The sequence below is a fragment of the Myzus persicae genome, unplaced genomic scaffold (genome assembly GCF_001856785.1).
Source record: "Myzus persicae strain clone G006 unplaced genomic scaffold, MPER_G0061.0, whole genome shotgun sequence".
NCBI lineage: Eukaryota > Metazoa > Arthropoda > Insecta > Hemiptera > Aphididae > Myzus > Myzus persicae.
In genome coordinates, this window is record NW_019103250.1 from 254223 (window position 1) to 267829 (window position 13607).

At 29.2% G+C, this 13607-nt stretch overlaps 3 protein-coding genes across 4 annotated transcripts; 2 read left to right on the forward strand and 1 right to left on the reverse strand.

Annotated features, from left to right (window-relative positions):
- Positions 1–2609: 2609 nt before the first annotated feature.
- Positions 2610–5870, reverse strand: LOC111034084 (methionine--tRNA ligase, mitochondrial). The gene is made up of 2 exons (XM_022315115.1): positions 5453–5870; positions 2610–4176 (listed from the first exon to the last, which is right to left on the reverse strand). Exons 1-2 carry the CDS (start codon positions 5535–5537, stop codon positions 2678–2680), a joined length of 1584 nt encoding a protein of 527 aa, XP_022170807.1. The 5' UTR covers positions 5538–5870; the 3' UTR covers positions 2610–2677.
- Positions 5871–5976: 106 nt separating this feature from the next.
- On the forward strand, positions 5977–7619 carry LOC111034086 (RWD domain-containing protein 1). 2 transcript variants are annotated; one of them, XM_022315116.1, is made up of 6 exons: positions 5977–6095; positions 6157–6233; positions 6320–6525; positions 6583–6726; positions 6829–7012; positions 7452–7619. In XM_022315116.1, the coding sequence occupies exons 2-6, from the start codon at positions 6164–6166 to the stop codon at positions 7535–7537; spliced, it is 690 nt and encodes a 229-aa protein (XP_022170808.1). In that variant the 5' UTR covers positions 5977–6095; positions 6157–6163; the 3' UTR covers positions 7538–7619. The 2 variants fall into 2 exon arrangements, with proteins under 2 accessions (XP_022170808.1, XP_022170809.1); XM_022315117.1 differs by having other exon boundaries at positions 5978–6095; positions 6142–6233.
- A 3801-nt stretch (positions 7620–11420) lies between these two features.
- LOC111034088 lies at positions 11421–13554 on the forward strand. The gene is made up of 2 exons (XM_022315120.1): positions 11421–13331; positions 13412–13554. Exons 1-2 carry the CDS (start codon positions 11986–11988, stop codon positions 13458–13460), a joined length of 1395 nt encoding a protein of 464 aa, XP_022170812.1. The 5' UTR covers positions 11421–11985; the 3' UTR covers positions 13461–13554.
- Positions 13555–13607: the final 53 nt, after the last annotated feature.

The following is a 13607-nucleotide window of genomic DNA, read 5'->3' on the forward strand; positions in this document are numbered from 1 at the left end:
GTAAAAAGTGTTTATATTTTTATCTATTAATTTATGTATGCAAAATTGGTAATACATTATTTTATAAAAACATTTTTGGTTTTAATTGTTAAATTATTTAAATACGTTTTTATGGATGTAGACAAGTAGTATTGTAATATAGTTGTGAACTTTGCAGATTTGATCAATGAAAGTTTTACATATTGAATATAATAACTATAAATGTTATGACTTTTGTATTAAAATGGTGCAAAATTTGATATTGATGGACTGATTTCAATTAATATTATATTATACATTAATACTTATTTCACGATTTTATTATCTTGTTTTCAAATTTTTATTATAAACAGTGGTGTTTTACTGCTTTTTGTTTATTATAGCAAATTACATGTAGTTTATGTATGTATATGAGTAAGTATGTGATGCATTTATGGGATTGAAAGATTATATAATATGTTTAATATTTTGATGAATGAAAAAAAAATTGGAAAGTTGAAAGTTGCCACAAGATCAGTGGTTTGTTTCCAAACTGTGTTGTGGGAGTTCCTTGAGAGGCATTACTACTTTATAGATGAGACATGATGTAAATATATTATATGCACTTATAATACTATTTTTAGATCATATTTGCTACCGACAGTAAGTGCATTGTCCTCATTAATTATTTTATATTGTTTTTACCAGTTTTTCCTTAATATTTTGTTCTGTTATTCTCAACTTTTTTTAAATTACCGAGAATTTTTATTTTTGATCACTTAAATTACCAACTAGATTTACATTCATACCAAAAAAACACATTTCATTACAAAAATCAATATATTCATAGCTCCTTTCAGAATCTAAAATATTAAAATGAATTGTATATAAATGTTGACTGTTTAAAATGAAATATAAATTAACTCATGTGTTTAGACTACTTAGTGCCGCCAAAATCGTGATACTTCAACACTGACACTATTGTAGTCACTCACTCACTCAGTTAACTATTATAAAATAATTTGTAATTCGAGTAGGTACATCGGCCCAGAGCTCTAATGTTTAAGAATTGTAAATTCGCAGTTGGGTTTTTAAAATAGCACTTATTGTGTATATGTCACTAAATGAGTTTATAACATGCTAATAATACTTACCTATACATAGGTAAGTACATCTAAAAGAAATTAATATATTACCAACAATATAATATATACATTAAATATATTAAATGAATGTAAAATACAATTTAGATATGTAAATTCATCACATTTTGTCTTTTATTATAGCACTGGAAAATAAAATGCTATTTAATATTTAAAAATAAAAAACTGAAAGTGATTGGCAAATGTTGTTTTGTACAATTGAAGTCATTGGAGCGAACATACTACATAATCAAAATAGAAATATTAGTAAAAAAAATTATATTTAATTATGTTTTAATTTTATTAATTTTTTTTTCAAATGAATTCGACTTACTGTATTACTAAAAGTAAAATAAAATACTTTAATAGCAATTATATTTTAAAATATACTTAGTTACACAGGCTAATATACCGTCTTCGTTAAGAAACATTTTCGCATATAATGATATATAAATACATTATTTAATTTAACACATCCAAGATCCATTACAGTGACCCACACGATACCTAATGTACAGCAGAACAAATAATCACTTGCCCACATTTGTAATTTTAAAATCAATAAACATTTTATGAACTTTAACAATTTGATGAGTGTTTTTAAAGTATTTAGACCATTAACATAATAACATATTAACATATAAACATTTTTAGTAATTTTTTGCTTTTATGTTATAAATAATACTTTGTCTTTTAATGTTCCTTGGGAATTTTTAATGTTTATATCATTTTAATTACTTAGGATTTTTATTAGTACTCCAATTTCACCAATAAGAGGTTTTTCTCAGTGGTGAGTTTAGCCATTATACTGGATATTTTTGTTGCTGTATTAAATGTAACTACATATGGCTAATAAATTATTATTATTATTAAATACATTTTTTTAGGGCAAAATTATCTAGGCCCTACTAATAAGTATTACTGTAATAGTTTAAACTGTTTAAAGTACTCAAAAACATTGTTTATTCTTTTAAACTGTTTTTACACTATCAAGTATCAGTGATAGGTACATGGTAATTTTTTTTTCATACTGATTATTTAGTGTTAAAATTATATATCTTTTTTTGCAAATGTTCACATATGATTTGTCTATCATTTGATAACATATTCCACCCAATATCTCAATTTGTGATATTTTGTGACTTACATCGTTTCTCAAATAGGTGGTTCAAATGTAGTACTGTTTAAACAATATCTGAATTTCATAGACCATTATATTTGTGGTATTCTCAAGATTGTTCAATGAAGGGAGGTAATAAGTAAAATTGTTAAGTTTACTATGTAGGCCCCTCAACCCACCCATTTAAACACAATAACAAACGAACACCAATTACCAATAGGTAAACATATTAAATCTCAGCCATCACATTTCATACCTATTTGTGAATTTGGCCATGCATTTTGTTTAAGCTTATCTCAGAATTATACAACGCATATGAAAATAATTGTTTTTAATTGTCTACACACTATTTAGATGAATCAAATTAAAATAATTGAAATGAAGATACATTATTTATAAACATACAATTTCATATTTTATTTATGAATCATTAAACTAATAGAATAATGAAAACTAATCAGTTTATCAACAACTTTTTAAACAACACAATATTATCTTTTTTTAAGTTTATTGGATTAACAATTCTGTTTTCATCTTTCCACGTTGGTGTCATTTGATTCCAATCTCTATTACTTATGTTTAACTTCTTTAATAACTGATCAGCTAGTACAGGAACAACTGGCTGTAAAGCTAACCCAGAAATTCTCAAAGTCTCCATAGTTATGTGAAGTACACATTCCAATTTACCAACATCTTGTTTAGCTAATTCCCACGGTTTGTTATACTCAAAAAATCGATTGCAACTTTGTAAAGTGGCTATTATTTCATCTATACCTTTGTAAAAATTTAATTCTTCATAATGACTTCCAACTATGTCTGCAAGACTCTCTAGTTTGTTTTGTAATTCAATGAAATATGAATCAGCCCGTAGCCTTTCAATCTGTAATAAATCTAATTTTGGGTAACTGAGATTTGGGTTAATGGCTTTTCCACAGCAACGGTTCAATAGGTTACCCAATGTGTCTGCTAATTCAGCATTTAAGATTCTTCTAATTTTCAGATCACTGTAGTTACCATCACTGTGAGCTGTACCTTCTCTAAGCAAAAAATATCTTAAACCAGATTCAGTATACTGGCAACCAGCAGTTATTGGATCTACTACATTTCCTTTGGTTTTTGACATCTTTTCATCATTAACTTTCCAATGAGAATGCACAAAAATTTGTTTTGGCAGTTTTAAACCAGCAGCTATTAAGAATATAGGCCATAATATTCCATGGAATTTCAAAATATCTTTGCCACATATTTGGACATTAGGAGGCCACATTTTGCTGTCTGGATAACCAGAAACAGTTAAATAATTAACAAGAGCATCTAGCCATACATATACAGTCTGTGTATCATCTTTCGGTACTGGAATACCCCAACTGACACGATTTTTTGGTCTTGACAATGATATATCGTATAAATCATTTACCTCTCTATTCAGGATTTCATGGAATACTTTTGGTTTAATTCTATCTGGTTTACTCAACCAATTTTGAAGATCATGTTTAAAAGGACGTAAGTCAAATTTATAGTTGTCTTCTTCTGCCCACTCAACTGGTCTTCCTGATTCTTTACTAACACGTACATTATTAACTAATTCTATTTGATCTTCTGATAAAAAAGTTTCATCAGCTGTACAATACCATCCGGAATACTTTCCTTTTCTTATATGTGGTTGTAATTTATTCCAAAAATAATGTACACATTTTTTGTGGTTTTCGGTTGTTGTTCGTATGAAAGATGTATGACCAATATCAAATTTATCAAATGTAGTTTGATAGCTACTTGAAATTTTTGTACAATAGTTTTCAACAGATATTTTACAATTCTCTGCTGCTTTTTGTACCTTCAATCCGTGTTCATCAGTGCCAGTACTGAAAATAATATTTAAACTTGGGTTAAGTAATTTTTGAAATCTTGCAGAAGCATCAGCAATTAAAGCACTGTAAAGATGCCCAATGTGTGGACCTAAAATAAAGAGTACATTTATATATTAATATATATATATATATATATTCTTTTTTTAAATGCATAGAAATAAATAATAGTTGCTATTCTGTACAATGGTGGAGCTATAGCAGTCCTATTGAAAAATATTATTCATTTTAAAAAATTCTGTTGAATACATTTTTTTCAGTACTATTAGGTATATTAAAATATTTTTTTATTTCTCGAGTCTGAGCGTTTTGTTTTTAAAGTGTTATGAAATTGTAAGAATATGCATTTTGACGATATTTATAGTAATATACTCATGTTTTATAATTATAAATAAACTAAATGTTAATGAAAATATCTTACTGCTGAGAAACCAATACTAACCACTGGTGATATAAAAGTAGACATTTTTATTTTTCAACAATGTGTCATGCTTATGCTGAATGAAAAAGGACAAAAGGAAAAATTGTTTGTTTATTATCATGTTTAGTACTTTTTTTTTACCTTGCTTTTTGAAGAAAATGTTTATAGTTATACAGTCTAAAAAAATGTTGTGGTTTGATGTTTTGCGGTCTCAAATTTTTGAAGAAACATTGTTGGAGAGTAAAAGTGTAAGGGCTAAGCCCATAGCAAAGCCTGTATGAAGTTTAGACTTTAATGACAACATTAAAAATGATATTTGGGGGACGAGGTGACCGAGTGGTCTGACTCTTCCGCTGCGACTCAGCCGGTCGCGGTTCGATCCTCGGCTACCGGGCGGCATTTTTCTCCGGACAAGTCGCGGTGACCGGAGAGCAAGTGCTGCCATCCCCCACCCCCGGGGCATGGCAGAAACCTACGGGTGCCCCATTCGAAATTCTGCCAAAACAAACACACACGTGTTCCCCCCTACCGTACCAAAAACATACAAACCATCAATACAAAAACCTACAGTACCTACTAATAGCTAATGGCCACAGTTGCCGGGCTCAGGATCAATTAAAAAAAAAAAAAAAAAAAATGATATTTAATGAGTTTAAAAATTTAAATCATAAACAAATGATAATCTTATGAAATCATAGGTATGTGACATAAGTAAATATGTGTGTTTAGTATTCAATTCAATGTATTAAAACAGGTAATCAGATAAAGTTTCATCTTTGACTATTTTTAGTAGTATAACACTTATGCCAATCTCTTATTATCTCTTAATTATCCGACAAGCCGAAAACCTACCATAAATTTCAATTAAATAATAATAAAATTCATTAATACAATAAACAAAATATGTAGTATTATTATTAATCATATATGACATATAAATTCTTACTTGCATTTACGTAAAATATTGGTGTTGTAATAAAGTAGGAAGTCTTTTTAGTTACATCTTTGAAACTTGTGCTTATTCGTGACATAATAATAATCTTCGTAATAGTATCTGAGTATAGTAATTCTATATTCTGTGTATAACCTCTTAATATTTAATACATACTACTTAATTTAAACCATTATAATGTAATATTGTACTTAATCATAATACAATAATATGCTAACGTTCTTACTAACAACAAAAAAACAAAATTAGAATCAGGATCGACAGAAGCACTTAAACTTTCAAGTCTTCAATAGTTCAATTTCCCAAATCCCAATTCCAAATTTCCAAAATCCTAATTCTCCAACAATATTAACACTATAATCAGAGTTCTATCCACGATTTAAGATAGTACAATGGGTTTATCAAAGACCTATAAACTAGTGCCGGCTATTATCACTTTTTAACATATTATCACAGAATATTCTGTGATAATATTAAATGTTACAGAAGTGATAACAAATTACTATCATAGCGCCTTCGCTAGATAGTAGATACTATCTAAACCCGTGGCGACTGGTGAGGATCAAACGTGAAACGAAAGACTTACGAAGTCTAGCAGTTAGCACGTTTATGATAAAGTAATATTATTTAAAGTGAGGTAAGAACTTATTAATAGTTCTAATATTCAAAACAAATCAGTTTAGTTTTGATGGTTATAGCTAGAAAATGGACTACAAAGACGAACAACAAAACGAAATCGATGCATTGGACTCTATATACTGTGGTGAAATGATAAGTAAGCATATTAGGGTAATGAAAACTAGAATTTATAAATTCGGTAATATTTTATAAATTCATATAATTCCTATATTTTTGTTTAAGTTTCGGGTTCAGATCCTTATTATCAATTTGAAATCCCAGTTAAATCAGATGAGTTCGATAGTGTTCAACATGATATTGGCCTGTCATGTTGTTTAAAATTTGAGTATGTTGAAAAATATCCTGATGATCCACCCATTGTAGAAATTGAGGATGTTGTCGGTTTTGAAGAGCAAGAAAACGAGCTTAAAGAGTATTTAATACAACAAGTAATATATACTGTATAATAACATAAATCAAATGTTAATTTATAAATTATATTTAAGGCTCAGGATAATGTTGGGATGGTGATGATATTTACTTTAGTATCGGCAGCACAAGAATGGATGAATAACTATTCAGATAGTGAAAAACAAAGAAAAATAGATGATGATGATAAAAGGCGTGAAAAAGAAATGGAAGCCGAATTAGTTAGTATTTATTATATTATTTAATATTTTGTAACAGTATACTTTATAATTAGTTCAATCAACTTGAAAATGACAAGTGTTAAATGCATTATTTTTCTTTAGAAACGTTTTGAAGGCACCAAAGTTACAGTTGAATCATTTTTACGGTGGAAGTTCAACTTTGAAGAAGATATGGGAGTTTTAAAAAAAAGAAATGAAGAGGAAAAAAATAAGAAACTTACTGGACGTGAATTATTCATGACTGATAAATCACTTAATGAATCAGACTTAAAATTCTTAGAAGAAGGTTGGTTGAACTTTAAAAATAAATTAAAACTTCAAAATAAACAAATTATTTTGGTCGGACTTACGGTAAACACTAAAAATATTTTTGTACTATCAATAAAATAATTTTAAATATTGTGTTAAATTATTGAAAAAGTTAAAAAAAATATTATGTTCCATATTATATTATTCCCAACTGTACTAAGATAAAATTAAGTTTATTAAAATTGTAGGAATACTGGGAATAAACGAAACAATATATTTGTGTAACCACTATGGGTAAATTATATGAGATTAGCATAAACAAGAATAAATTACTATCAAATCAGTTTTTAACACTTATTGTTACCATATTATGTACTATTCAATTTTAAAGCCGGTCAAAAATAACCTAATGTTCATGTATTGATGTCTTGCATATTACCTAAAATTGAAATGACCTATACTTTTTTTTTTTTTAGGAGATTCGGTGAAAGTTGATGAATCATTATTCGAAGAAATAGATGATCTGGAAATTGGTGATGCTGGAAGTTCTGATGAAAGTTAAATATTATTTAGGAATTTATGTGCAAAACTAAAAAATTGTAAATATAAAATACTTTAAAAACAAAATATTTTAAAGTGTTTCAAGGTATATACTATATATTATTATAATATTTAATACTGTCAAATTAATTCAATATTTGCATCTTTGAAGTTCTAAATTAAAATATATATTAATTGTTTTATGAATGTATTCGCTTGAATCATATATCAATTAATTAATAAATAATATTTTATTTTTCTAATATAAAATAAATAAAATAACTTGTGAGTCCAGAAGCAATAACCTACTTAACTCTTGTTCTAAAAGCTGGTTTTGTTTTCCCAAATGTTTTCTGCGTAGGTATTAATGACATATTGTAAATTGTTATATTCAACACCAAAATATTATAGGTATAAATATAATTATTATAAAGTTAAACACAGTACGCTGCTTGGTATGCAAAACATACTAATTACGTGTAATGTGTAAACATGAATATGTTACAAATAAAACTATGAAATCAAATTATATGCAACGAATACAAATAAAAAGAACAGATCACATGAAATTGTTATGAATAAATGTTATTAAAAAAGCTGATAAGTGAATATTACTCTGCTGTACGCCTGGACAGTTGTAGCTTACAAGTGGGTCATTGTAATGGATGGTGTTAAATTTGAATTCAATGATATAAAAATCATTGTATACGAAAAAACGATTTTGAGGGAAGACAGTCTGTAAACCAATAATATTACTTAGTAATTTAATATATTTTATGATATTATTATGATTAATATAAATTATTTTACTATTAAGCATTAGTACTACAGAATAATAATAATTTTGTCAAACATAAAATACATTTTAAAAGTCATTGTGTATAAAATATAATAATATACCTACAGACTAAATATGTCAAGTACCCCCTCCCCCCCCTAGAATATATTTAAATTGCAGCTATATAACTTTGACCATTATTGGTTATTTTTATTTAGTATATCATTTTGTCCACATTTGAACAAAAAAACTGTATTTTAATATTTTGCAATAGATATTGAAACAATACAACAGTTCCAATAACTTGTATTAAATTGTCATGCTTTTTGGCCCAACCAATACAAATTTTATTGACATTTATACACTAACTGAAAATTGACATTGTCCGTCAAGAGCTTAAAACGAGTCAAAATTTTACCAAGTTTATGAATTGATGAAATAAATATAAAGTGTAAATTGCAAGTGTCTACAGTTATTCGTTTTTTAATTACAAGAAAATAAGAAAATCGCTACAAAAGAAATCGAGTGAATAATGTAAAAATTTGAACTTCAAACGCTCATGAAAATTTTATTTCACTTTTCGGTAGAATTTTGGTTTTTGATAAAGGTAGACAAAATTATAAGGAATCTTGTATTACATTTTTAAATATTAGATATAAAAAAAAAGTTGTTATGAATTTCTACCTCAAAATAATTTTCTTGATTTTACGAATTTTGTCGACATTTTAAGTTCAAACGCTCATAAAAAATTATTGTGGATTTAGGAACTCTCATTTTTTTTTAAATTTCCACTAACAACAACTTATGGGCTATGGCAAACCATGTATTACATTTACAAGTTTTTCGACTGAATGAAAAATGTTTTATCGACATTAGTTTAAAAAAACAAATATTAATCAAAATTGCATATGCCTATAAATAGTTCAACACGAATCAAAATATATTGAAAATTGTATGGTGTATAGAAAATGCTAACACAAACATTCAGTGAAAATTGCATGTGTCTGCAGTAATTTTAGGGTTGTGCTAAAAACCAAAATCGATTTTTACGAAAACTGGTTTTGCGTAAAAATTCTCGTTTTTCCTGCCGCTTTTGAAAACTATTGGGAATTTTGACCTCCCGAATGAACCAACTATAGATTCACTCTTCTACCAGAAAAGTTGCTGTCGAAGAAAATCGAAGCACTTTTACTGCACTAAATAGTGATAACAGACCAAAAACAAAAAAATAAACGCACATCATAGTAAAATCAATAGGTACCTACCTACATTCATCGCTCCGATCAGAATATAAAAAGGCACCTGAGTAATAGGTAGTGGAATTGCAGGTACCTACTGTTGTAGTAGCGCATTAGTAAGTGATGGTTTATGATTCTTATACTTGATCATAATTCATAGAATAGATATATTATATTTAATCTATTTTGTGGTTATGTACCTAACTATATATGTATCAATATATTATATATATGTATCGCTGATACACATATAGCATACACTATGTATTTGATAAAAATATAAAAATTGCATGTACCTATGACATAGATTCCTACCTAGATAGGTAATAATGATGCTAGATCTATTACTTAAATATATTTGTGTACATATATATATATTTAATTTATATTAAATTAAGCGTAATGTAGGTACCTATATAAATATAATTGTATTAGCATCCTCAATAATATACTCGTATAATAATTATAGTTATCTCTACAGGGAACCTGCGTTGGTTAGACACAATAGTGTGCTGTTAGTTTTGATATTAGAGTCAATTGACCTATTACACGATTTAAATGTAAGATTATTATCTAGGGCCCCGTATATGCTTTTATTGATATTATTATTTTTCAGTAATTTATGACTTTTTTGTAACTATACATTTAAAAAATTAAAATAACCTTTTTTTTTTATTATGGTATCGAGGACTGGAGGAGGAACTATGGTACTAGTACTTCTCCTCCAGCCACCATCGTTTATTGTCAAAACAAAAACACACGACAATTAACAGCGGCGGGCCAATCCCCCACTCTCTGCTATTACAAGCAAAATTGGACTATTTATATTAACAAACGGTGGAGCTCTGCTCTCCCTAATTTCCTTCGGCTACAAATCAATTTTCAGCTAACAGTTCAGTATGGTGAATTCCGTCGGTTCACAGCCTGTCGCACTCGTTCTTCTTCCTCGACTGAAAGGATGTTTTCCACCATGCCGTAGAATAGTCTAAACCGCTCTTCGGCTTCTTTCAGGATCGCATCCTTCCCGTGAGCGTCCGCCGACAGGAGCTCGAACACCGGTCCGCAAAATATGATGTCCGGAACGTCGTCAGTGCTCGGTCGATGGCCAATCCTGGTGCTCAGGGCTTCACGAAAGCCGTCCCAATGAGAAAATTATAATAACCTACTTAAATAAATAATGCGACGTCCTCTTAAATAAGTCTTAATGGGCTATTATTTTATTTTATTCATAAAATAATGATCATTATATATTTATGTATATCAAATTATGTGTAGTTTCCAAATTTTCAACCAGTTTTGTTATATTATTATTATTAATAATATATATATTCTTACTAAACATAAAAATATAAAATTGATTTTTTTGGTCCATTGTGTACCAGGGTTGAGGTAAAATGAGACAGCAAATTTGTAAAAATTGCAATGCGCTTTAACGGCGCTGCAGGTGCCGTTGGAGAAGACTGTTGTGACGACGGCCACAAAACTCAAAGCGCGGAGTGAGCATGGTGAGCTAAGAGTTAAGACCTTAAGACCACAAATTAAAATATTTTAATTCGTGGTTAAGACTATATTATAATATCCTTATAGAACATATAGTACAAGATCTAATATAATATCTGTGCTACGTAATAATCAGCGGTGGGATGACGCCACTGGACGAAAATCATAGAGAAACGGCGAACCGCACCACTGCCCTGATACTCTCCTCGGTTTTCACCCTTGCGTCCCTTCTGCGTCCTGTGGTCCAACGTGGAGTCGCGCAATGTCGGAATACCATCACTCACCCGCTGTGTGCTCTGCGGTCTCAGACCTCAGTTCAGTGCCGTACCCAGAATTTGTTTTCAGGGGGCGAGACCGTTTTCGACCAAAAACGTACCCTTCCCTTTTCGGCCGATTCACTTTTCGACCAAATTTAAAAAAAACGGCAATTCCCTTTTCGACTAAAATCGTACCCTTCCCTTTTCGGCCGATTCACTTTTCGACCAAATTTAAAAAACATCGATTCCCTTTTCGACATTAATATGTCATAATGCGTATAATATTTTATAAAAAATACAACAACAAAATTATACAATACAAAAAGTTTAATATAGGTGTTATATTTTATGTTATAGGTACATATTGAAAATTATTAAAACCTATATATATATAATTGTTGTCATTAATCATTTGATCGGTGATCGTCGACTGTGATGGTTACTACCATAATATATAGTTATATCAGTATATTATGTAGTATGTACCTGATAGACTGATCATTGTACGTATTGTAGAGAGTCACTATCTTTTATAGCCAAGATAAAATATCAATAACTGATTAAATTCTCTCGTTACTTGTTTAATTTTTGTAAAACCGATGCTCGTGCAATAATACTTTAGTGTCTGTGCGTGTATCATACTCGTTGCATCGGTTTTATAGTTTTCAACGTTCAAAATTATTATATTTTACTTAATATGGCTGAATTTATCGAAAGTAATCGTGGTAAACCGTTATTAGTTTTAGATTGTTATAAATTTAGTATCGGATCAGTGAACAAAAAAACTAATTCAACACGTTGGCGATGTATTCGAAGAGATTGTGATGCTAAAGTGTTTACAGTAAATAAAATTGTCGTACAAGACCATCGTGAAAATTTATCACACAGACATAAGCCATATGATCGGAATACAATATCGAGGCAAATTGTTAGCTCAGCGTGCAAGCGGAAAGCAGTCGACGCACCCTCAGTTAGACCGAAAACAATTATCTTGAAAGAAGTTGGTGAAAATATTGAGTCTTCACAATTTACTACAACGGACATTAAAAGAATAAGGAAAAATGTATACGACGCTCGGCGCAAAGTATTGCCATCGTGTCCCACAAGTTTAGAAGAAGTTCATTCATCGTTGGAAAAAATGGACATAAAAACTAAACAAGGTGAGCCTTTTTTACTAGTGAACGATACAGAGAAAAACATAATTATATTTTCGTGTACCTCGAACATTTTATTCTTAAAAGAAATCGAGACATTATATATGGACGGGACATTTAAATATTCGGCTCGTTTTTTTACACAAATGTTCACTATCCATGGTCTTAAAAACGGAAACTATATTCCATTAATATTTTGTTTACTTCCAAACAAGACTACCGAAACTTACATTCATGCATTTCACTTGATATTACAGAAATGCACTTCTTTAGGTGTAACATTATTGCCTCAGTATGTAACGACAGATTATGAAAAAGCAATAATTAACGCAGTCCATGAAATTTGGCCACAAACTCAAATTATTGGGTGTAGGTTCCACTTAACCCAAGCTTGGTATCGCCAAATCCAAAAAGTAGGACTGGCTACTGAATATCAAGACCGATCTTCAGAAATTGGATTATGGTTGCGCCACACTTTTGGATTGCTTTTTCTAGAACCAAATAATGTTTTAGATTGTTTTCTTCAAAACTTTATGGCTGATCGTCCTATAGATGATAAAGTTATCAAATATGCAGACTATCTCATTGACAACTATTTAACAGACGATTGTGACTATCCTCCAGAAATATGGGCATCAGCAAGTTCTAGTTTACAACGCACGACTAATAACTGTGAATCCTTCCATGCAAATTTCAATCGAAGCTTTTATAAAGAATCTCCATCCATATTTAATTTGCTTGCGGTTTTAATTGATGAGGTACAAACTGAAATTTATATAAAACTTAGAAGTGTTCACTTGCCAAACCGTACTCAAGATCGATCAATCAGAGAGAGAAAATCCAAAAATGAAAAATATATATCAGATTATCAAAACGGACAACTTGACAGGTACCTACAGTATATAATTTATTAAAATAGCTATGCGTTTTTATTTCTTAATAGTAAATATATCACTAAAATATTTTTAGGTATGATTTTGTTAAGTTGGTTTCAAACAATTATTTCAAACAAATGTAATGAAAAGCGCTAACAAAACTCAGACGACGACAGAACACAATTATATTGACCTTATATCATTTTTTTTTATATAATATATCTTATATTTTTAATAATATTTGCCATTATTTTACAACAATTATAGTTATTTTAAGTATAAACTAAACT

Bases quoted from the DNA above. Each gene is read 5' to 3' on its own strand.
- LOC111034084 (XM_022315115.1), bottom strand. From the start codon at position 5,537: ATGTCACGAATAAGCACAAGTTTCAAAGATGTAACTAAAAAGACTTCC. The intron at 4,177-5,452 runs GTAAGAATTTAT...TCTTTATTTTAG, and splicing joins AATATTTTACGTAAATGCAA to GTCCACACATTGGGCATCTT.
- LOC111034086 (XM_022315116.1), top strand. From the start codon at position 6,164: ATGGACTACAAAGACGAACAACAAAACGAAATCGATGCATTGGACTCT. The intron at 6,234-6,319 runs GTAAGCATATTA...TTTTTGTTTAAG, and splicing joins ATACTGTGGTGAAATGATAA to TTTCGGGTTCAGATCCTTAT. The intron at 6,526-6,582 runs GTAATATATACT...ATTATATTTAAG, and splicing joins AAGAGTATTTAATACAACAA to GCTCAGGATAATGTTGGGAT.
- LOC111034088 (XM_022315120.1), top strand. From the start codon at position 11,986: ATGGCTGAATTTATCGAAAGTAATCGTGGTAAACCGTTATTAGTTTTA. The intron at 13,332-13,411 runs GTACCTACAGTA...AAATATTTTTAG, and splicing joins CAAAACGGACAACTTGACAG to GTATGATTTTGTTAAGTTGG.